Here is a 21,621-nt window from a genome sequence, read left to right on the forward strand (position 1 = left end):
AACATTTACAGTCAAGTAAAATATTCTACCTCAGGCCCATCCTCTCTGATGGTAACATAGATTATGTCCTATATTTTAAAAATAACAAAGTGGCAACGGATTACAGTATTGTTCTGGTCAGTAAAAACCTTACATTTCCTAAACATCAACTTCTCCGGAGCTGAGAAAAGCAGCTTTGTCTTTAGCGTTAAACACTGAGCGTTTCTGAGCCGAAAGATGGGAGGATTTTCTCAACCACCCACAGAACAATATTTAATCCTTCAGTTAAAGTGAAAACATCAGAATCCACAAAACTGAAGTTCCACCCCTTTCACATGACAGCAGTAATATATTATTTCAATAACTTACAAAGCTGACACAGAAAGCCAAACCTCCCCAAACCTCTCTTCTCCTCATACAGATGATTTTCATTAAACCTTTATAACCCCTGCTGGTTAATGTTTGTCTTCTGGGCCTTGAGAATGTAGCGCAGTTTCAGCCCCAGCACTTCCATCTGTGTTTCCTTTCCTTTGTCCTGTGACTCCTGACCTGTGGTCCGACACACCCAAGCAGTTTCCTGTTCTCTTTCTACGTATTTCTACATTGCCACAAGCCTGCAGCACATGCAAGAACTGTAGGAACCTGCAGAGTACAGTTTAACTGGCATTTGCGTTTAATTTACACATTCTCCAAAAACAATTACTGCCATTTACTTGCTACCTTAATTAAAAGATTGTAAAGAATGCATGAACCATCATATTTCAATCCTTTAAAACCTAAACTGCATTTAACCCTTTAACCCGACATGCCTTTCCCTAACAGGTCGTAAGTGTCTGATTACAGAAGAAAACAGAACATCCTCCTCTCATTTCACACTGCAGCAAAGAGAAAGCAGAGAGAGAGAGAGTGGGATTCTGCAAGAAAACAAACTCCAGACAGCTGGATCTCTCACAGCCTGGATGGGAGGGTAAGAAGAACACATTCCTTCACTTTTATCACAAACAGTCCAACTCTGATAAAAAACATTTATGCCCTCCCACAGAAAACTCTCTTCCTTCATGATGCATTGCCTTATGGTGCAACATGTGGGATTTGGGCTTTAGAGTGAACAACATGTTCAGTTCATGATTCAACTAACAGCCAAGGATTAAGATTGTAACATTTTCACAACATTTGGTCACATTTGGTTAAGTTAATATGAGCAAATAAAGCTAAAAAGTACATTGATAAGAACAGAAAAGTCAAGATAACTCACCCATCCTTAAGGTAATTGAACAAAATTTGTTTTGCTGTCTCTTCATGTGTTTGTTGTGAAAGCTCCTGTTGACCTTTCAGAAGATCGGGTGTCGCCTGGAAATTACAGGAAATAAGAGGGAAATGTTAATGAAATAAGGGAGATCATCTGTTGGACAATATACTGATATTAAGTAAGTAAAATAAGAGAAGTTAAAACAAAGACATTTCAAATTCCAAGTGTAGGATCCAATCATAGTTCTACACCATAGATCTCTGGCTATTTACCTGAACATCTGCTGCTGTACTGGGTTTTTTGTCTGCAGTGGAAGAAGGCTTGGAGAGCGATGTTGACAGCGATGTTGTCGAAACCTTTCCAGCTGAAGAGGCACTGCCATTGCTCTCTTTACTCTTGAATGGTAGTGAAGAGGAGCGAGTCTGTGGCTTTTTGTAACCCTGTATGGAGCCGACACCTTTAGAGATGGTGCTCTGGGGGGAGCCGGGCGCACTGGTGGCACGAGATGAAGCCCTAGACTCCACCTTACCATCTACAACCGTGAGCCAGGAGTCCTGACTGCCGGCTGTTTTCTGCAGCCGTAGCTGTGAGGGCCGCAGGACGTGCTCCATTGATGTGCCCCGCTGGTGGCTAAACTGGTCCATGTAGCAAGAGCCATCTCGCAGGCCAAGAGCACTATCCACACTGCGTGAGCGCTTCCTGTCCTCTGGATTGATCCTGTTCCTGCGCCCCGCCCTTCCCCTGCGCTGGTGGCTGCCATCTTTGCCATCAAACTTATCAATGAGCTCATCGACTCCAGGAATGGAGCCTGTGTCAATGTCTCTGCCTGAACCAGGGAGGAAAGGGATGTAGCGGCGGTTCTCATGGCGGTTGATGGTGTCTGCGTACAGGGCCTCCATCTGGTCATCCACCAGAGCCTTAGAGGTGGAAGATGAGGAGGAGTGGCGGGAGCGGGAAGAGGACTGAAGAACCGGTCCACTGGAGTCAGTCCTGCGTAGAGGAAGGACGTCAGGCTCACGGCGGGTGCGCTCCAGGCTGGAGTTGGTGCTGCTCATAGAACTGGGGGATCTGCATGATGTCTTGCTCTGCTCACTCGTGGGACTCGACACAGCGGAGGTCTGAGGCTGGGCTGGAGGAGCTGGTTGGTGTTGAGTTTTAGAGCCTGGCTTTGACGGAGGTGGATTCAGGTTGGTGAAACGAGGTTTGGACTGCGGCTGAGCCACTTGTGATTGCGGCCTGGTCTGAGGCTGAGGGAACTGAGCTAGAGGCAAAGACTGAGGCTGTGACTTCCGCTTAGGATGGGCTGTCTCATTCAGGGTCTGCCTTTTCTCTTGCTGTGCGGGTGCTTTATTCTGGTCCAGACTTGATGACTTGGCGTGGGACGGTGCAGGTAGAGCAGATGTGGAGGAGGAACTCTGCCGTTTGTTCCCAGTCTCAGGCAGAGGCAGGCTGCGGATACCATCAAGGTTCAGGGAGTTGGTGTCTGGATCATACGGCTGCAGTATCTCAGGGTGCTTCTGAAAGTTCAGAAGGGTGGATGGTTTCTTTCCTTGTGAATCTGCGACGCCATTTTGAGGACCAGGGTAATGCATCATCTTCTGAGACCTGTACTCCATGAAGGGGCTGTTGGATCCACCCTCTTTTCCTCCACTGAAATCATACTCGTCGAAGTTCTCAATAAAAGAGCCCTCTGCGTCGATGTATCCATTACTGTTAGGGTCGATATAGGAGTTAGGACCCCTGTCCTGGTTGTTGAGAACTACATAGGGATGTCCATCTATACCCTGGACGCGGATGCTGAGACCATATGTACCAGCTCCATTACTGTGGGGCCTGGAGGGACGGGACAGCTGAGTGTGGCCCCGCTGTGGTCCACTGTTAGGAATGCTAGTCACTCTATACGACTCCATCAGGAATGCAGAAGGAAAATAAATCCCTCTCCCTGGATCAGGTGGCCCACCTCTGCAAGCAAAGGTTCAGACAGGCTGCATTAGTCAGAGATGAGACACTACATAATTCAGTAATATCAACAAATTTTTCCCAGATCCACACTCAGCCACTCATGAAACATTAAACACTTGCTGCATTTAATTATGTCGTCTGCTTTCTTTTCTTGTTTTGCATTCTTAATGTTCTGTTTTCTCTCCACGGAGATCTTTTCTGTCAAACTGCTCGACTAATGTGCTCGGGCCAAATGAAGAATGAGACAAAAAGCTCCCTGTGTTGCCTATAACATCTCAGAACCCATAATATCTCTGAAAGTATGAGTCAACACCATCAGCCACAGTCTTTTTTTAACAGTAAAAATCACCCAGTACTGTTTAGAGAGGTCTTACAGGTGTGTGACTAACAGGTATGGTATAACAAAATGACTGTTTACCCTGCATGACAAAGAATATTGGTTAAACAGGTTAAGAGAAAAGGATTGAAAGATAACACTCCAACATGAGTCAGTCAGACCTGAGAAAAATGCAAGAGCTCGGTTATCTCTGCACAACTTTGGAGGGTGTTAGGTTTACAGCGAATGTGTGTGTGTGTGTGTGTGTGTGTGTGTGTGTGTGTATGTGTGTGTGTGTATGTGCACACACAGCGTAGTTGATCCTTGTAAATGACATTGTAATTTGCAGCCCACGCTCATGGGAAAAAAAGAGCAACAAAATCTTATTCAGCTCAGTTTTATCACATTTATAATAACTGCAGGGTTGTCAGAGTTGACAGATTTGCAGCACGATCGTGAGAACACAGCTGGCAATAAATATCAAACTGTGTACAAATATTAAAGTAAGCTGCTAAACGTTCTTCAGACACATTTATGCCTGGAAAGCCACCAGTGAAGACAAAGCCATCAACAGCCATTGTGTTTCACTGGACAATGAGCTTTGAACAGGTTCCTGTTTGCCTTGCTGATAGCGTCCCATTCTACTTGATATTACAATACAACGATGGACCGAGATGGGCCTGGAAGAAGGACACTGATAAGACTGACAACAAAGGCAAAAGTAGGATATATCACATTAGCATGAAATAGCTAAAGACAGGCCTATGGACAACCGATAGCCTATTCAGAGAAAAAAAACACCTGTTCGGGGTGGGAGATATGACGATACGTAGGAGGATAGCTTTAAGGCAATACTGGATGGTTTGTTTTATCATTTTTGCGTCAATATGATAAAATATATTTATTAGGGATTCAGCTTGCCTGTTAAGCCAAATAATCAGATATTCCTCGCTGATTATTTGATCTATCAATATCGCAATATAAAATGACATGTACCCTGATAGAAGATTTCAGGGTTTCCCCCCAGGAAATTGATCAGTCAAGGTGTTAAGTTCCTGATGCCTCCTGTTAAATATATGACATTTGCAGTATGAAACTGTGCCTCTGCTTTTTTTTCATAAAAGTGTGTTAATTTAATTTTATATGATGTTAGCAGAAGCTGTCTTTGTTTCAGGTGAGTTGGCCTGCCCCTGCCATGAAACCCTGCTAGAAACCATATATTTTTGTACATGTCGGCCACTCCTAGCACCACAGGAGAATAATTCACCTCAGCTTGGTTTTGACAAGTCAATGAGTGTGGTGACTGGTTGATCCTGGTGCTTCAATTAGTCAGAATTAGTCAGCTTTGCATTCTTTAGTCTGCATGGGAGGGAAGAATAGGGCCAGAGTAAAGTGTCCCGTCCAGGAGGAAGAGTTCTGTGGAGGACACATTAAAGCTAAAGGCTACACAATAGACTCTTTCATCCTTATTGTCACATGTATCCAAAACACAAGAGCGCAACTTTTTTTTCCCTTCCATTGTATTTTTCACTGCAAAAGGAGGAAACCCTCACTGAGCTGCCCCACTGTCCTCCATAGTGGCAGTGCTGCCTGCATTGATCCCTGTGCTGCAGAGCAGAGAGGTCAGCACGGAGCACAGGTTGGATGTCAAGGCCCTGGCTTTGATCTGTGCTGAGGGGAGACTCTGCAAAGATTTAACAAAGCAGATTTTTATCTCTTCATGTGAGCTGATTAGTTTTCTGTGTCACAGAGAGTTCCCGACCTGGTGTCTGAAGCTCTGACTCACATGAAGAAAACAAATCAGTTAAGAGAAGCAGAGGACCTTGAAAGAGTAAATGTTAAAGGTGAACTAAGCCACCCAAGACAGCGAGGATTTACACTGTGGGAAAATATTATAAAGTTACGTAACATGACTGGGAGTTCACAAATCTGGAGCGACAGGTAACGAAATGCAACGTGAGCGTACTGGAGCAACTGTAAACACAAAATCACACCACTAATGTGTAAATCATAAATGACAAACATAGCTTTAAAGTGAAAGGTTTAAATGAACTAGCTACAGTTAGCTGACTGAAGACAGCGGCAGTTTGAGTTGACGCAGTTTCTGGACATTTTACATCGCTGCTCAGTGCAACAGGTGGTTTGATACACATCACCAGCCTGAGATTTACAGTAAAACTTCGGATTTGCTGCACATCTTTCTCACTTACATTAGTCACTTAATTAAATCGAGTTTAGAGCAAGTTAAACTGTCCTTTTTGGTGTTAAAAGTTTAGTTTTTTGCCTCTTGTTGAGTTTAACGGCTGTTGACGCTCCTACAGCAAACTTAACAACTACAATGAACACTGTTAGCTAGTTTACTCACCAGCGTCGTTTTTTCTCTCTGGTTCAGTTTCGCAGATTATACACGTTTGTTTAAAAGGGCTTTTAAAGAAGATAACCGGTTGAGCAAAAGTGCCCACACCACTGCTTGCTAACTTATTTAGTCCTGTGTTGTTTTCTCAGTGAGAGAGCAGAGCAGTTTCAGAAGGACGTCCGACCCTCCGGGCCGCTCCGCCTCCTGAAACAAGCGCACAAACCCGCCCACCCACTCAAAACCAGTCCGCTGGTCCAGGAACAGATTTCACAACACGAATCCACCCTGAAGCCTTGGCGGTGCTTCTCCCAGGCCCGGCTCAGTCTGGACCGGCCAAGCTCGGCTCGGTTCAGCTCAGCTCAGCAGGGTCTCGAGAGGCTCCGAAACCAGCGGGATACCAGTTGTATGTGGTGCCTGATAAAAACAAAACTCCGTTAATTAGTCTTTCATGACAGCTCGTTAATTAATATACATCTATTAATATACATCTATTAAATAAATAAATTAAATACCACATTTTAGCCCGACAGAGAAAGTAAGGAAGGCTGTTTGCTTGTGTTTGGAAGAAGCTTGGCCAACAAAAAAAAAACACTTGAAAATGACTGATGTCATACATTTTGCGGTATGAGTCACTATTTTGCTATGTTTAATAGTACATGGGTGGACCCTGTAGAGATAGTAATCCTAATATATCTTTTGGAGAATTACTATACAAATAAACTAAAAAGACACCCCCACGGAGATTAAAATAACAAGTTACACAGTTTAAGTTCATAAATTGATAGTACTTTTTTGCACAAACTAATGGTTTCATTAATTATTTAACGCCCTGGGACATTTCTACGCGTGTATGCTCGTCTCAAACTCGATGTAAGTTTAATTATTTGCACTCTGCATAAATGCAATTTGCAGCTGCATGTCTTTAAAAACCGAGAGCGTCATCTAGTGGATAGTAAGCTGACCTGAACGCAGTTAGTTAATGAGAACCTGTGCTGGTAGTGGCAGTGGCGTTACTAGTGCAGTGAACGCATCACCGTAGATACACCCAGTGAGCATCTTGTGTGATGCTCAGGGATGCTGCGAGTCCAACATTACAACATACAAACATGGCAGGAGGTATTATGCTGAGTGGGTTGAAGACATTTTGAAAAATGAGTGTTATCTTAGAAATAAAGTGTCTGTGGTGTGCATGTACTTTAAGAGAAAGTGCAGGACTAAGCAAACAACACTGAGCAGTAATAAATAATATCAAGGATGACTTAAAGTAGGTAGCGGCAGGAGCGGGATTACACTTTTTATACAATAAAAAAACTTTTTGTTGTTGTTGACACTGTGTTAGAAAGGTGTTGACTTAACTCTATGGCAATTTTGGAGGCTGTATTTTGTGGTGATATTGTAAGGTGTTTCTAATATTTCTGCTCTTCAATTTATAAAAATGAGGTGGAGAATATAAACACCTCTCAGAACTAGCATAGTATTGAATTTCAATATTTCTTTGGTACAGTGGAAAACTTGTGTTCAGACATTTGCATTTAAGAGCTTGAAAGATGTGAAGAAAAGTATCATATCAGCTCTAGTGTAAAAAAAAAAAAAAATCTGGTCATTCAGTGTATGTTATTTTACACTGGATAAAATTACCCAAAACAAGTACCTTTAACTTCAAAAATAGTACTTCACACAATGTTTCACTACTTTCACAATTTCAACAGTCTGGCCTCCGTGTTTGTACAAAATGACCAGTGAGTGAAAAAAGTGCTCAGATTCTTCACTTAAGTAAAAAAGTATTAATACCACAATGTAAAAATACTTACAACTATCTGTATTTAAAATCATACCAAAGTAAAAGTACAAAAGTAGTTATAGTAAACAAAATGTACTTCAAATATCACAAGTAGAAGTAGTCATTCTGCACACAAACAGTCCTTCTCAGGGTTGTAAATATACTGTACATATTATATTATATGATCAAAATTACTAATGCATTAACATGTCAGCAACATTTTAATGTAGCTGGTTGCTATGGAGCAGATTTGCACACTGTTGTAGTAAAAAGTAGCATAAAATTAAAACACTCAAGTTAAGTACATATACCTCAAAACTGTACTTGTGCAGTACTTAGTAAAGGTACTCAGTTATTTTCCAGACAATGACAGAAGAAAAACAATTGTAATGCTCTCTGAGACTTACACTGAGATACTGAAGAAATGATATAGTTCTTTTTATAAACCTTTCCACTGCAGCGTAAACTACATTAAACTGGAGGCCCAGCTGCCGCTGGGCCTTTGTAGTGGCCCACTGTTTATATTTGTGTCCGCAGAGAGACCGCGCAGCACCACAGCCTTTAATCTGAGCTCTGTGCCACTGTGTTGGGTTACAGCAGCGCACAATGAGAGCTCTGTTTTCCTCAGAGGTGCCACAGCTGGGACCTCTGGGCATGCTCAGTACACAGCTCAGTCTTATCCTGATTATAAGAAGGACTGCGGGCTTTCCAGCAGCCGCTCAACCTAACTGACACCAGAAATGCCACAGAGGCATTTGATTTCATCTTTTCCATTGTGGATTTCTTTTTTTTACAGGACAAATGTTGGAAAAGTTTCTGTGAATTCAACTGGCTCTGCACCAATGTGACAGGAAAAAGCCTCCACTGAGGACAATGCAGTGGAGAAACGACTGTATTTCTCTCTCCCAGTCCGCAAAGTTGTTTAAGTTTGCAGATGAGACATTAGGAGGTCTGATTTCTAACAGTAATGAGGCAGCTTACAGAAATTTGGTTTCATCCCTGGTGGTCGAGTGTGCAGCCAACAACTTGGAGTTGTTGGAGCATGTTTCCAAAAACACCTCTGGTCTTGAACAGGAACTACAAATTCATGGGTGTAATGATCTCCTCTTCTTCACGGGGTGGGGGGGGGGTATGGTGCAATTTTATCATGCTGGTATCAAGAGCATCCTCACCTTTGGATTAACTGCGTGGTATGGAAACACCGCAGCAAAAGACAGGAAATGTCTGGACAAAGTGGTGCAAACTGCATCAAAAATCCTCCTCTTTCCTCCAAAATATATCTATAGGTCCAGCACTTACCCCGAGGCCATTTGCATCCTTAATTCCTAAATTACCAATGTGCTGTTATTATTCTTGTCCATAAAATGCTGTAATGGTATCATGGACAGATTATAAAACAATGGGCTGCTGGGCACAGACATTAAAAAGGCCTCTCTTCTACAGAGGAGCAAGACACCCAGACACCCAGACTCTTCCCGTGACATAAAAAGCTCAATGGTAAACAGCTGCATTCATATAGCGCTTTCATCCAAAGCACTTTACAATTTTTCTCATTCACCCATTCACACACATCAATGGCAGCAAGCTACCATGCAAAGACCATTGGGAGCAATTTAGGGTTTAGTGTCTCACTCAAGGACACTTCAACATGTGGACAGGAGGAGCTGGGGATCGAACCACAGCCACGACATGTTGCAGGTGAGCCAGAACTCACACAGACAGAAGTATTTAGTTCACGCTGGAGATGAAGAGGAGCTGTGTGACTCCTGCAACAACAAATCCACATTGACACTCCTCTGCAGGGATATTATACTAAATACAACAGCACAGTAAACTAAATATTGTAGGAAACCATCAAAGAAAGCCTGAAATGCAGGTTCTATTTATTTAAAGCTGAGCTGTTGTGTAGTTCTGATTTAAACTGCTTTACTAATTTGACCGTATTTTCATGAAATGTTCCTGCAGCTTCAGCATGCTGTGCAGCTGTAATATGAAGGGAAAAAATAAGCAAACAAAAAGTTAACACTTATATATTTACAAGCCTGTAATTTTCTTATGATTTCTATGTAATGTGGTATAAATTATATAAGAAATGGGAATGTACTTGAAAGAAAAGCTCAATTTAAGAAGCATGTTTAGCGCAGCATGCATCCTGAAAGTAGCAGAGAGGCGGATGATCTTACTGTTCGGAGCAGGAGGAGCAGCAGGCTCTTTGGTCGGGCTTCAAGGATGTGATGCCAAGGACTTTCTGTCAGCTGGCCCAGCAGCCATGACAGGAAGTCAGCCTTCAGACATGGTGGTCCCACTCCTACAGAAAACATGCACACCCACCGCCACCACACTCAAACCGTTCTGTTTGTCCCTGCAGAGAATATTGAAAGATGACAGTCATGATTTACGTTGCATCACTGAGCTCACCACAGGCAGGAACAGCAGTCAGCAGTTTTCCAGAGTGTCACCTCTGTCAGAAAACTGAACTGGGATCAGACCTCTTGGGACGTGATGAACTAATCTCATGCTTCTGCATCTGCACGAGGATAATTCGGTGCAGATGGATGGGGGTCTGAGATTTACAGCACAACAGTCCTCCAGGTTTAGAGCAGCATCTTCACAACACTTTTGGGATTCATTAACTTCAGTCACAGCACAAGTAGCAGATTGAGAGCTGCAGAAAGCCGCTTCCAACCAAAGCATTCAATACAGTTTAGGTTTGTTCTTTTCATAATGGCTGCATCAATTCCTTTCCTTTAGTTCATCTATTTGTTTTTATTTATTTTTATGTTCTTCTGCATTGACATGATGCATATATATGTGTTCTAAACATTAATTTAGATCACATACTGTTGATAAATATTCATGCATTTCCTTTTTGCTGGAATGGCTTTCACACAGGACCTGTCTATAACCCACTGTAAAAAGAAGCAGGACCACAGCACTTGTACAGTACGCTGCTATCACACTTTATTAAAAATAGAAACATATATTCATAGCACTTTTCATACAGACTACAATGGTCCACTGGTATTATTTTCAAAATTGAGTTACATACTATAAAACACCCATTTGGCCTAAATCCACTGTAGAAATGTCTTTAAAAAGAAAAACAATTAGGAAGTCTAAACTAAACCCCAATGATTTACCCTTCTTCATCCTCCCTGTGCCTTTTTATAAAATAAAACTTTATGGAGAGGAGAAAATGCAAATATGGAGAAGAAACAAATGTGTTTGCTCAGTGAGAGAAATAAATGCACATACAATTGAGTTTAAAAAAAGATGGCACATTTATTGCAACATAAATGTTATATACATTGTGTTTTTCTGTTGAAAAAGACAGAAAATTCAAATTCTCGTTGCCGCAGTTTTTTTTTTTTTATGTGCACCGACAATACCTTTTCATTTGACACAAGAACAAATCTTTTACCAATCAACAACGGAGACTGAAGGATAAGATGGAGGTTGCACTTTTTGGGAATCTGGAGCTCGTGTGAAGCCTTTTTAAGGACTAGACTACGAGCAGCAATTCAGCTACAGTCTGTTCTTGAGATGCCATTTGTAAATTTCCTGTAATAATGGACTGGTTATTGTAAATAACCGTACATTTTACTATCTAATATAGTAAAATAAAGTAAGAAACTTTTTACTCAAAACTTTTGCTTTCAAAAATCTAGAAAGAGTAATATTTAGAATTCAAGAAATATTCTTACAGTATTATTGTATAAAAGACTAACTACAGTGAAAAATAAGCCAAATGTTTTTTTTTCCTTTTGATTTTCCTTTTTTTTTCATATATTACAAGGGAAAGCATCTGGGAATACAGCAAAGTCTAACTTGGCAAACAGAGGAGCAAAGAAATATAGGAAGAACAGGAAATCTAACAAAAATAGGAAGGGAAGAGAGCAGGAAGTGGCAAACATTATATCCCCAATTAAAGTCTGCCAACATGAATACTGAAATGAAGAACAAGGCCACATTCAGTCAGAGAATACACAAAAATGTTTTTTCCCCCCCACTAAAACAGTTGTTAAATCATAAATCTTGAATGTAAACTCTTGGTGTGGCATCTTTTATTCTAATTAAAGTCCCTTTTTTCTTACAGAATAATCATTCTGAATGTGGCAGCCTTGTTTAAGGTGTAGATAATAATAGAAGACAATATACAAAGAAATAAATGTAAGTAAGACCAAAGACTTCATAAAAGGAGAAATGTAAAGCATGCACACTGATAGGGAAAACAAAATAAAGCTATGACCAATGCCTTGAAACGTAAAAGAAAATCCTGTTAACTGTTTTTGTTCATTATTGTGCTACAGTTCTATGATATTCAACAAAGTCCATGAATTATATCTAGTCTGTGTATATCACGGCTTGGATCAAAATAACTTAGAAGCTCTCTCCACTGATCGAAACTGGACATTATAATGCTGGAAGCCTACAGAAATGACTTGTTGCAACAGTTAAAGCATAACTAAACTTTACTCAGAATAACTGCGTTTGAAATGTAACGTCTCGAGATATGAACAGAAAGAAAATTAAGCGATGTGTTCATCAGGCCAGAAGAAAGTGTGGTCGTCGTTCTTTTAACTTCATCAAGCAATCTCTGATTAGCTGGTGACGCAAAGATGACAAAAAGAAAACAAAAAAAAACAAGCCACTTCTGTGCTGACGTCAGGAGCATATAACTGTCAGGAGGCTAAACAAAGACAAGAATCTGCAAAAATATGTCACTGCTTACATTTAACACTATATGGCAAAGGAGCCGAAGGGCAACAAAGTCCCCTTTTCCTTTAGTTAAGACACTAAAAATATGCAGGGAATGCTAAGGTTTGCAAATAGTTTGCTCTCTCTGTATTTTTACTGCTCACTACCGAGTAAAAAAAAAACAACAACTAAATCTGAGCTTTCAGTAAACCTAGAGTTTGCCATTTGTTTGTCACCTTTGTAGACAATATTGTTGATGCTAATGTAGTCGGGCCTCATATTCTGCCGGTCAGTAGCACAGAAGCTGATCTAAACTACACAAAAACAAACATAGGTAGTTTTGGTTGCACATGTGGCCAGTGGCAGAATGAATAAAATATAAATATAAATAATATATCCTCTTTTTTTTTTTTCTTCTTTTTTCTTTTTTTTTTTTAAAACATGGGGCGCTTACGTCTTTAGTTCTAACAGCTAATAATAATTTTCAGTCGGGTATAAATATCACTCTAAACTGGCCAATAAATTAATCTTCTCAGTGCCCAAATATTTTCCCCTCATCTCAAAGATTTACCAGGGAGGAGTGCTCAGTTTTAATGGTGACACTGGCAAACTATAGATCAACTGAAAAGCTGCATACTTCTCTTTGAACTTCCTTAACTTTCCCTTTAGACATACACTTTATAGCTTAATAACATAATAAATAGAAGAAAAAACAAACAAACAGACAAACAAAAACAATTTGCTGTTACAATGCATTCGTCAATTCAGTTTAGGCACAAGGCAATTTCCACATACGGTTGGAGGAGATTGCGAAGTCTCTGATTGTTCAGAAGCAACACACTTCTTGCAGACAGTGATATGTGCTGAAGGGTTTTTCTTTGTGGGGAGAAATTTGCAGATGGAAACTGGTCACAGGGAGCTGGACGCGTGGCTCCTCTTCAATCTTAGGATTGGATTGTGTTAGTCTCGTAGTTTCGCTTCAAGTGGTCTGTCTCCTCCAATTGGTGTCACAAACTGTGAGTCCTGTCTGTCACTGGGAAGCAAGGTCATCGACTCAAACGGGACAGAAATGATCTGGATCACTTTGATCTGCAGAGGAGAAACACACTGATCAGAGGCGAACATCACTAATCACTTCAGGAGCAAAACAGTCGGTCTATATTTTAGGTTCATTTTAAAGTGCTTTTGTACTAATTCTCCTCATTCCAGTGAGGTGAGTAGAGCTGAAACAACTAGTCAATGAATCCATTGATCCATCAACATAAATTAACCTGCAACTATCACTTAAGTTATTAATCATGCAACAATGCATGAGAGCTTCTGCTATGTGATTTGTTGCTTTTATTGGTTTATATAATTGTAAATGGACTATCGGGTTTTGGACTGTTGGTCGGAAAACAACTAGCAATTTGAAGACAACAGAATAAAAAAGTAAATAAAATCCAAAATGCAAAAAAGATAAAAAGACATAAAAATATTACAACAAATTCCATCGGTTAAGAGAAGCCATAAGATAAAAAATGAGCTTTAAGAAGAGATAAAAGAAGATACTGACTTTGCTGATGATTGATTACAACAATCTTCAGATGAATCAATATTGGAAATAGAGGTGAGAGTACCTGTCTGCTACTCAGAGGTGGCCCATTGGGTTGGATGTGTCAGTCAGGCCTGGGTGGACCCCTGTGTGGGTTTGTTGGGCGTCACCGGAGCCACCAGACACTTTCTCCTCCTCCCTCCTCTTAAGGCAGGCTGCTTTGGGGTTCAAGTTCCGCTCTGTAGGTTCAGAGAGACAGGAATTAAACTTTTCTGCAACTATTTTCACATTTCTTTGAACAGAAATAGTGAGATCTGTATGATCTGTTCATTTTCTTTTTATCATACCACATCACAAGTACAGGCCAGTGAGTGAATGAAGCATAATATCTATAAATATGATGCTACCGCAAACAAGAATGTCGTCAGCTGATGTATTACCACGTTGGCTTGAACAGCTTCCCAGCAGTTTCTCGACTGGTGTTGTGATATTTTGGCTGAGTATCACATTTGGCAGCTCTCTAAGTGAAATAGCTCCCTATAAATCAGAGTGCAGCTCTGTTTACGGCAGTAACTCCATATTTACAGTATCCTCTCTGGATGTGACATTAAAATGAAATGGAACGTTATGTGAAAACATTAAGCATTTTAAAGAATCAATATTGATTTGACGTGATGTAGCATTGACATTTCAGTTATTGAAACAATGCAATAATAAAGCTTTCATTAGGTGGACTCTGACCTCTGACTTGCTGCTCCAAGTTGAGTATGACGGCCACAGCCTGATGGAGGATGAGCAGTTTAGTCTGGGGCTTCTCGCTTTTCAGGTGCAGCTGGCACATGCGACCCAGCTCCTTGAAGGCCTCGTTGATGTCTCGCACCCTTAGGCGTTCACGGGCGTTGTTGGCCATCCTCCTCTCGCGCTCACGCTCGGCCTTCTGCTCCGGATTCAGGTCCTCGTCTTCAGTGATGCTGTGGGAGAAAGAACTGTTTCACTGTTAAAGGCACACGACAAAAAACGAACAGAAGTTCAAACTAAGAAGAACAGAAGTGTCCCTCTCTCTCTCACTGAAAGAAATTTTTTTTTAATGTTAATGCCTTGATGACATATGACCTCATTCCTTCTTTTTTTAGTAATGGTGTCCTTCCCTTAAATTAAATCAACCTAACAAAATATTGTTCTTATAATTATTATTTTGTGGGGCATTTTTGCCTTTAATAGTGAGACAACAGCAGAGAGATGACAGGAAAAGACGTGAGAGAGAGATGGGAAAGACATGCAAATAAGGTCCGTGGTCAGACTCGAACTCGCGACACCACGGCTCAAGGTCGCTAATCTTCACTGAAACAATGTCTTCATGGTTGCATTCAGGCACAGTTGATAATGTGAACTCATTACGTTGAAGGACCAAGTGGCAGGCTACATTATTAAGTACTAGAGTACTAAACTTTGTAAAAACAACATTAACAACATGAAACTAAAATGAATGAATGACACCCATTAATATTAGTGGCAGCTAATCAATATAACATAACACAGATTTACTTTCTGACCTGGGGCTATAAGTAATTCAGTTTCAACTGTTTGCTTCCTGCTGCAATATTAATAAGAAGAACAGGGAGGATGGTTCAGTGCTTTAAGATAAAGTATTTTTCTTTTTCTCTGGCTTCCTTGTTAAAAGAGTATTGATTTTTTAAGTGGCACTGATGGGGAATGCAGCATCTTAACGCTTAGCATTTTTGTTGCAATTCTGCATCTCTACCTACATCAAAATCTGTCAGTGCCAGCCATCGATCATACTGGTGTAAAACGTCTCTCTACCAGGCTCCTGCTCGGGCCTTATCCTCTCTTTGGGCCAACTGTAGAGTTACATCTTTAGAAAACATCAAAGTAAACAGCTAAACCAAAACCACAGGATCAATCCTCTATTTTCAGTTCAAATTATTATTTTTCTCACTCCACAACCAAACATCAGGTAAACCATAAATGATTTTACGTTTGTATATCAACATGTTCTTACCTCGTGCGTGTGCCTCCTCTGGGTGTCCTCATATCTCTTCTGTCGCTGTCATCATCTGACTTGTCGTCGGCGGAGAGGTTATCATGCATGTCATCCTTGTCCTGTTTCTCCACCTTCAGCTCCAGGGTGGCAGGCAAATGTCCAGCCAGGGCTGAAGTAAGACCTGTAGTAGACAATGCAGGTGTAAAGGTAAGACACTATACATAAACTGAGGCATGCCCATATCATATCGTGTCAGCCATTTAATGAGTTGATAAGACTGTGTGTGTGTGTGTGTGTGTGTGTGTGTGTGTGTGTGGGGGGGGGGGGGGGGGGGGGGCATCTGACCTCTGAATGCTTCCAGTTGGCTGAGTTCTGTGCTGGATGTGGAGCCAGCGCTGGGCAGGCCTCCGTGGTTGTTGTTCAGGCTGGCAGCATCGTCAGCGTGGGCACCACCCTGCTGCAACACAGACAAGAAGGACAGTGTCAGGAAAGGCAGCAGACATCCTCTGGAGACAATACATAAAACATTACTTTTGAGCAAGAGAAGATTTATCAGTGAGATACTGTACTATGATCCACAGAGGTCAAGGATATTAAAAAAAGGTGTTTTCACATGGTCAATAGTAAATGCTAACTAATAGTTTGAAAACCTCTTTATTTGTCCCTGTTTATGTGACTTTATGATTCGCTGCTCACTTCTGCGACATTCTCAGGCTTAGGTCTCTGTAACCACAACTAAGACCGCGTCTGTCTCTCGTGTCTAAAATGAGACAAATCCTTCTGTGTTCTCTGTGTTCCTTGTTGTTTTGTCCACATTCATAACTTAAAAATGGTCAACTCCCACCATGTTGCACCACAAAGTCCCTCCTTCCTGAAGTTCACCACATGTTCTTGAGCTATTTGATTTCCCCTCTGAGAACCAGAGAAAGGCGGGGAAATCATCACCAAGGGTGGAGGGTATCCCCCCCTTTTCTTATGGAATGTGATCCCCAGTCACTGTTGGCCTCTGTTAACCCCGCCACCCTGAGCCCCTCCTCTTCCTCAGTGCTACGCTAATCTTTGCTGTGCTCTCAACAGGTGTCCAAACAACTCTTTGTCTGGAGGAGGAGGAGGGAAGCCGGGGCGCTGGCAAGAAAAGAACGCTGCCATTTTCATGGCTGGGCCTGATTACCATACAGCTGAGGACCTCTATTTGGGTGGAGGCCGCGGGTTCAGACACACGTTTCCAACGATTCAGATTTCCTGGGTTGTTAAAAAGAAGTGATGAAAAGGGGGTGGAAGGGGGTAGAGGGTGGGGTGTCAGCCGGAGTAAAAAGCCTGTGACTGTGCCGTGCCGAGGCTGGAGAGCTCTGTCTGAGGGGACCTCTTCCCACACAGGAAGTGCTGTGTTAGTGCAGACACAGTATGTTCTATCTCACAGTCGCAGTCGGTCAACATCACTGCCACAACCCAGTTCTGTGTAACAAATACATCAAACTGAGCTCTTCTGACAACCACAGAAAAAATCTTGTTAGGGGACAAAACAAACTACACTGAGAGAGTGAAAACAGCCAATGACAGAAAACACAGAGCATTACAACAAACAAGAACTTTAACTGTATTTAAGATAAATTCATGTTGGCAAAGAAGACTTGAGACCACAGACCAGAGAGGGACAAAATAAAATCCTGATAAGAAGTTGGACCAAAATACAGAACAGCTTTGATGATCATGCCAACAAATCCTTTTGGTGAAAAATAAACTCTAAAATGTCAGAAATGATAACATGAAATAAATTCATTCTTCTATTGTTGCACTAAATCTCAAATGGACATGAGAAGAAAATAGTTTTATATAATATGTGTTTCATGTCAGCTGGATGCCTGAGGTTGGGTTAACAGGAAAAACGGTACTAGAGCTGAAACAATTATTATTATTATTATTATTATTATTATTATTATAATTTGATTATTTGACAGCTATCTTGATAATTGATTAATTATTGAAGTCATTTTACAAATCAAACTGTCAAACATCCTCTAGTTCCAGAGGATTTGCTGCTTTTCTTTGTCTAACGTGATAGTGAACTGAATATTTTGGGGTTTTGGACAAAACAAGCAACATGAAGAGATTAGTTTAGGCTTTTCTTTTTACAGACCAAGTGATTAATTGATAATGAAAATAATTGTTAGTTGAAGCCCTAAACAGTACAAATATACTGTTTTTGTTTCTCATGAATTTTTAATAAACTACCTTATAAATGTTTGAATGAAATTATTTTTGTTAAATTAAATTTGTCTGATAAAACTTTTATGGTTCAACTTCTGGAAAAGCAGATAGATCTCTGGTCTTGCTCTGAAGGTAATATCTAATTCAACGTTAATCCGAGGAGGATATCATTTTCAGCAGAGGAGAACATATTGTTGAATGTGTTTTTGCATCCCGAATCTTTCCAGATAATCTGAACTCCTTAGAACTAATAGTATCCTTTTTTTCCTGTGTGACCCAAATTATTTCCACACCTCCAGATTACAGTCAGGCGAGTCGCATCGTTTTCATTTCCACTGCAGATGTGTTCCAATCTCTTGGCTCTTTAAAATGAAATACCTCGGATGGAACATGGGTGAACACATTATGAATTATACTGAGACCCGTGTTCCCCTGTTTCTCAAAGGTTTACAATTTAACTCTAAAAGGAGAGCAACACACAAACACTTCCTACACCAAAGCACAACTTCACTCCGTTACGCCTGTGTTTCTCATTTCTCTTTGGCCCTTGTGTATACAGCCCTCTCTAGAGGAGGGTGAGCCATAGGCCAGTCATTACACTTATGGAAAATATGTCAGGATAAATTCAACTGTTCATGTGTGGAAAATGTCTAGTTTTCACACATGGCAGCGGACCTGTTTTGAACAGGTGGCCGAGGCCTCTTGAAACTTGACAAGTAACATATAAGAATATTTCTCCCTCATGTTATGCAATATCCTGAATACATATTAAATATTAAAGATCTATATACTTATGTGAAGTTCTCATACCATCGCTGCGGTCCGACTTGGAACCAATGCAGATGCAGGAAAGTTTGCTCCAATGGCTGCTATTGGCCCATTTTGTGCCTGTCCCAGCAGACTGTGGATGTCGCTGGGCAGACTGGCGGTGGAGCCCACTGCATGGTTCCTCAGAACAAGGATTGCATCATCCAGTCTGTCCAGACGGTCCTCCATTCGAGACTGGAAGGACCAGAGGGATTGGAGAGGAAAGGGTTAGGGAGAGGGAGAAGAGAGGAAAAGAGGGACAGAGCAGCTTAGTATAAGCACATTAGGACAGAAATTGAAAACACTGATTGTATGGTGTGGACTTGAAAAGAAACAGAAAAACATCTGAAACATACGATAAAGAAGGCCATTCAAATGCAAGATCAATTGAGCCGTTTCAGCTTGAGTTGTAAAAGTCAACAAATGCCTTCATTTGCGGTTAAACTGAAGAATTGACAGATGCACAACACCCACTTGGAGTGCTTCAACAATTAATTTAGAATTTAACATCTGCACCTAAGCTGATTACTGCAAGCTGGAGTGGCTAAAAAGACAACATAACATGACAATATGGCAACAAAAGCAATAAAAATGAAACTGCATTTCACTGTGAGGAATGTGGACTGCAAGTCGAACTTGAGAGAAAATAAAAATGAAGAAAGACGTATGGAACACGTAATGAGTAAAGGCTCCATCTACCTCGCAGACATCCTTTAAGAAAGACATGGCATCCTGGAGATGCTCATGTAACTGCTGATGAACTCTGTTTTTCTGGCAAAGTCAAATAAGAATAAGACAGGATTATGAAAAAAGATCAGTATCTATAAATACTAAGAAACACACTGTGGAGAGAGATTGTTTTTGTAAAGACACACAGACAAGAAGTGCAGGATTTGGAAGGAAGCACACAGCTGCTGACCATTCACTTTGTAGTGTTTGCACATTTAATAACCCCTTCTACAGCATTGGTCTTTTCTACATTTATTTGGGTTGGTAGGAAAGTTCACATCCTCCACATTATATTAAATACAAAGAACAAAACCTACTGTTGGCTCCCAAGTTTTGTGTTTTGTTATTTCTCTGTTGGGATGAATGCCACCATTGGTAAAAGTTGCCTCTTCCATATTGTTACTTATACCCAGCTGTGCCTTTTACTATACCCAAGTGATATGAAGCAACAGGCCACTTTACAGGAATGTTTTGTCAAAACCGTAACCTAATACAAACTGCTGTCGGTGGCCCACAAACCATATTCACTCACAAGATTAGTCATTTCAACTGTAACCTAATCCCCAACTCGCATGTTTAGACAGTTGTTCATCGTCGTTTTCCAGAGCTAATGGAACTTTCCAAATTCCCAAGTAGTTTTTGACTCAACTACCAGGAAACTGTGATGCATGATTTTATTTCAACACACTCTTTAACAAATCCTGAGAATGTGTCATTATTTGAACTCTCCTTCATAGAATAATTTACTCATTAAAAACTGTAATGGAATCGTTTTAAGTAAAAGTAATATGTCGCCATTTGGCACAAAGTTTAAGCATTCTTGAGGCTCAATGTTTTACAGTTTAAGATTAGAAAATTATGCTGTGATAAGTGATTTTATGGGCCGACGCATCCAAAAGTTTTTTCTACCTGCTAGAAGATGAAGCTCACAGCAGTTTACAGTTAATAAAGGTCTCAGTCTACCAATGTTGTTTGCCAAAAGCTGCTACCTTTTACTCCACTGCAGGTTTACCTTCCCTCCTACGAGTCAGAGAAACCAGTTTTAACAACTATTAGATATAACATTAAATATATAAAACTGTAATGCTGCATTTGTGTTATACATCATGTCAAACAGGACATGAACTGAATTCACGTTACTTTTATCAGCCACTAATGTTCAGGTTATCTGATAACATTCACTTGCATTGTTAGCTTCACTTGTGTACGCTCACTTATCTCTGGTGGCCACTAAGAGACAAAACAATGCCGGAGGCGGAGTGGGAGGAATCATCTACATGGTGATGTTCAATATCCTCTTCGCTCGACCTTCACACAATTGTACAAAACAACAAAAGTCTGTATGGATTTCAAGATGTTTGGCAAACCAAGTAGCTTTTTACTGTGGCAAACACATCTGTGGGTTAATGATATAAATGGAAAATAATGTCAATGAGAAAATACTTTTAAATTTTAAAAAATCTTGCTTTGACTTAGACCATGGCCTGTTTGTTTTTTGACGATTTTGACCAAACATGTATCATTTGTCTTTATTGCTCCATTTCTGTTTATCAGGAAAAGCTGTTTGTACTTCTGTTATAATAAGTGCTCTATCATTCAATACTCTGACCTACAATAAACCTTCCCAGCAGAAAATGTAAATGCATGACATGTGCATCAGGTAGTAGGCTGGATGAAAGCTGATCTGCAGCTCTGGTCGCATGGCAGCGAAGGAATCCTAGAGAAGTGGTTCATCAAACAGCTGCCACCCCCACACCAGCCCCCTTAACTAAACCCATCCCCCAACTGTCATCTCCGTCCTGGCCCACGGAGTAGAGGACAGATGGCAGTCCCTAAGGGACAGGTATTGTTCAGTTTGGTTATCCCTCCACCCCCACCTTTCTCAGCAAAACATTTGTCAGACAGGAATCTCCCTGTAATGCTAGCTCAGTCCTTCATGGCTAACTTATATAAAGCGAGCATCCATCATATCCCGCGCTCACTGGGGGATGGAGGCGGACA

At 40.9% G+C, this 21,621-nt stretch overlaps 2 protein-coding genes across 3 annotated transcripts in view; both read right to left on the reverse strand.

Moving 5' to 3' along the window:
• Positions 1 to 5,942, reverse strand: part of cgnl1 (cingulin-like 1) — a 29,325-nt gene extending 23,383 nt beyond the window's left edge. For both annotated transcript variants that reach the window (XM_070904383.1, XM_070904375.1), the window contains exons 1-3: positions 5,872 to 5,942; positions 1,501 to 3,190; positions 1,235 to 1,329 (exon numbers count right to left, since the gene is read on the reverse strand). In XM_070904383.1, coding sequence (XP_070760484.1) covers positions 1,235 to 1,329; positions 1,501 to 3,138 — 1,733 coding nt within the window. In that variant the 5' untranslated portion in view covers positions 3,139 to 3,190; positions 5,872 to 5,942. The remainder of the gene's footprint in view (positions 1 to 1,234; positions 1,330 to 1,500; positions 3,191 to 5,871) is intronic.
• A 7,195-nt stretch (positions 5,943 to 13,137) lies between these two features.
• tcf12 (transcription factor 12) overlaps positions 13,138 to 21,621 on the reverse strand; it is a 71,557-nt gene continuing 63,073 nt past the window's right edge. Inside the window, exons 15-21 of the mRNA XM_070905341.1 lie at positions 19,591 to 19,662; positions 18,895 to 19,086; positions 16,222 to 16,330; positions 15,895 to 16,057; positions 14,616 to 14,845; positions 13,960 to 14,113; positions 13,138 to 13,429 (exon numbers count right to left, since the gene is read on the reverse strand). Coding sequence (XP_070761442.1) covers positions 13,971 to 14,113; positions 14,616 to 14,845; positions 15,895 to 16,057; positions 16,222 to 16,330; positions 18,895 to 19,086; positions 19,591 to 19,662 — 909 coding nt within the window. The 3' untranslated portion in view covers positions 13,138 to 13,429; positions 13,960 to 13,970. The remainder of the gene's footprint in view (positions 13,430 to 13,959; positions 14,114 to 14,615; positions 14,846 to 15,894; positions 16,058 to 16,221; positions 16,331 to 18,894; positions 19,087 to 19,590; positions 19,663 to 21,621) is intronic.

The sequence above is a fragment of the Enoplosus armatus genome, chromosome 1, assembly GCF_043641665.1.
Source record: "Enoplosus armatus isolate fEnoArm2 chromosome 1, fEnoArm2.hap1, whole genome shotgun sequence".
Classification (NCBI taxonomy): Eukaryota; Metazoa; Chordata; class Actinopteri; order Centrarchiformes; family Enoplosidae; genus Enoplosus; species Enoplosus armatus.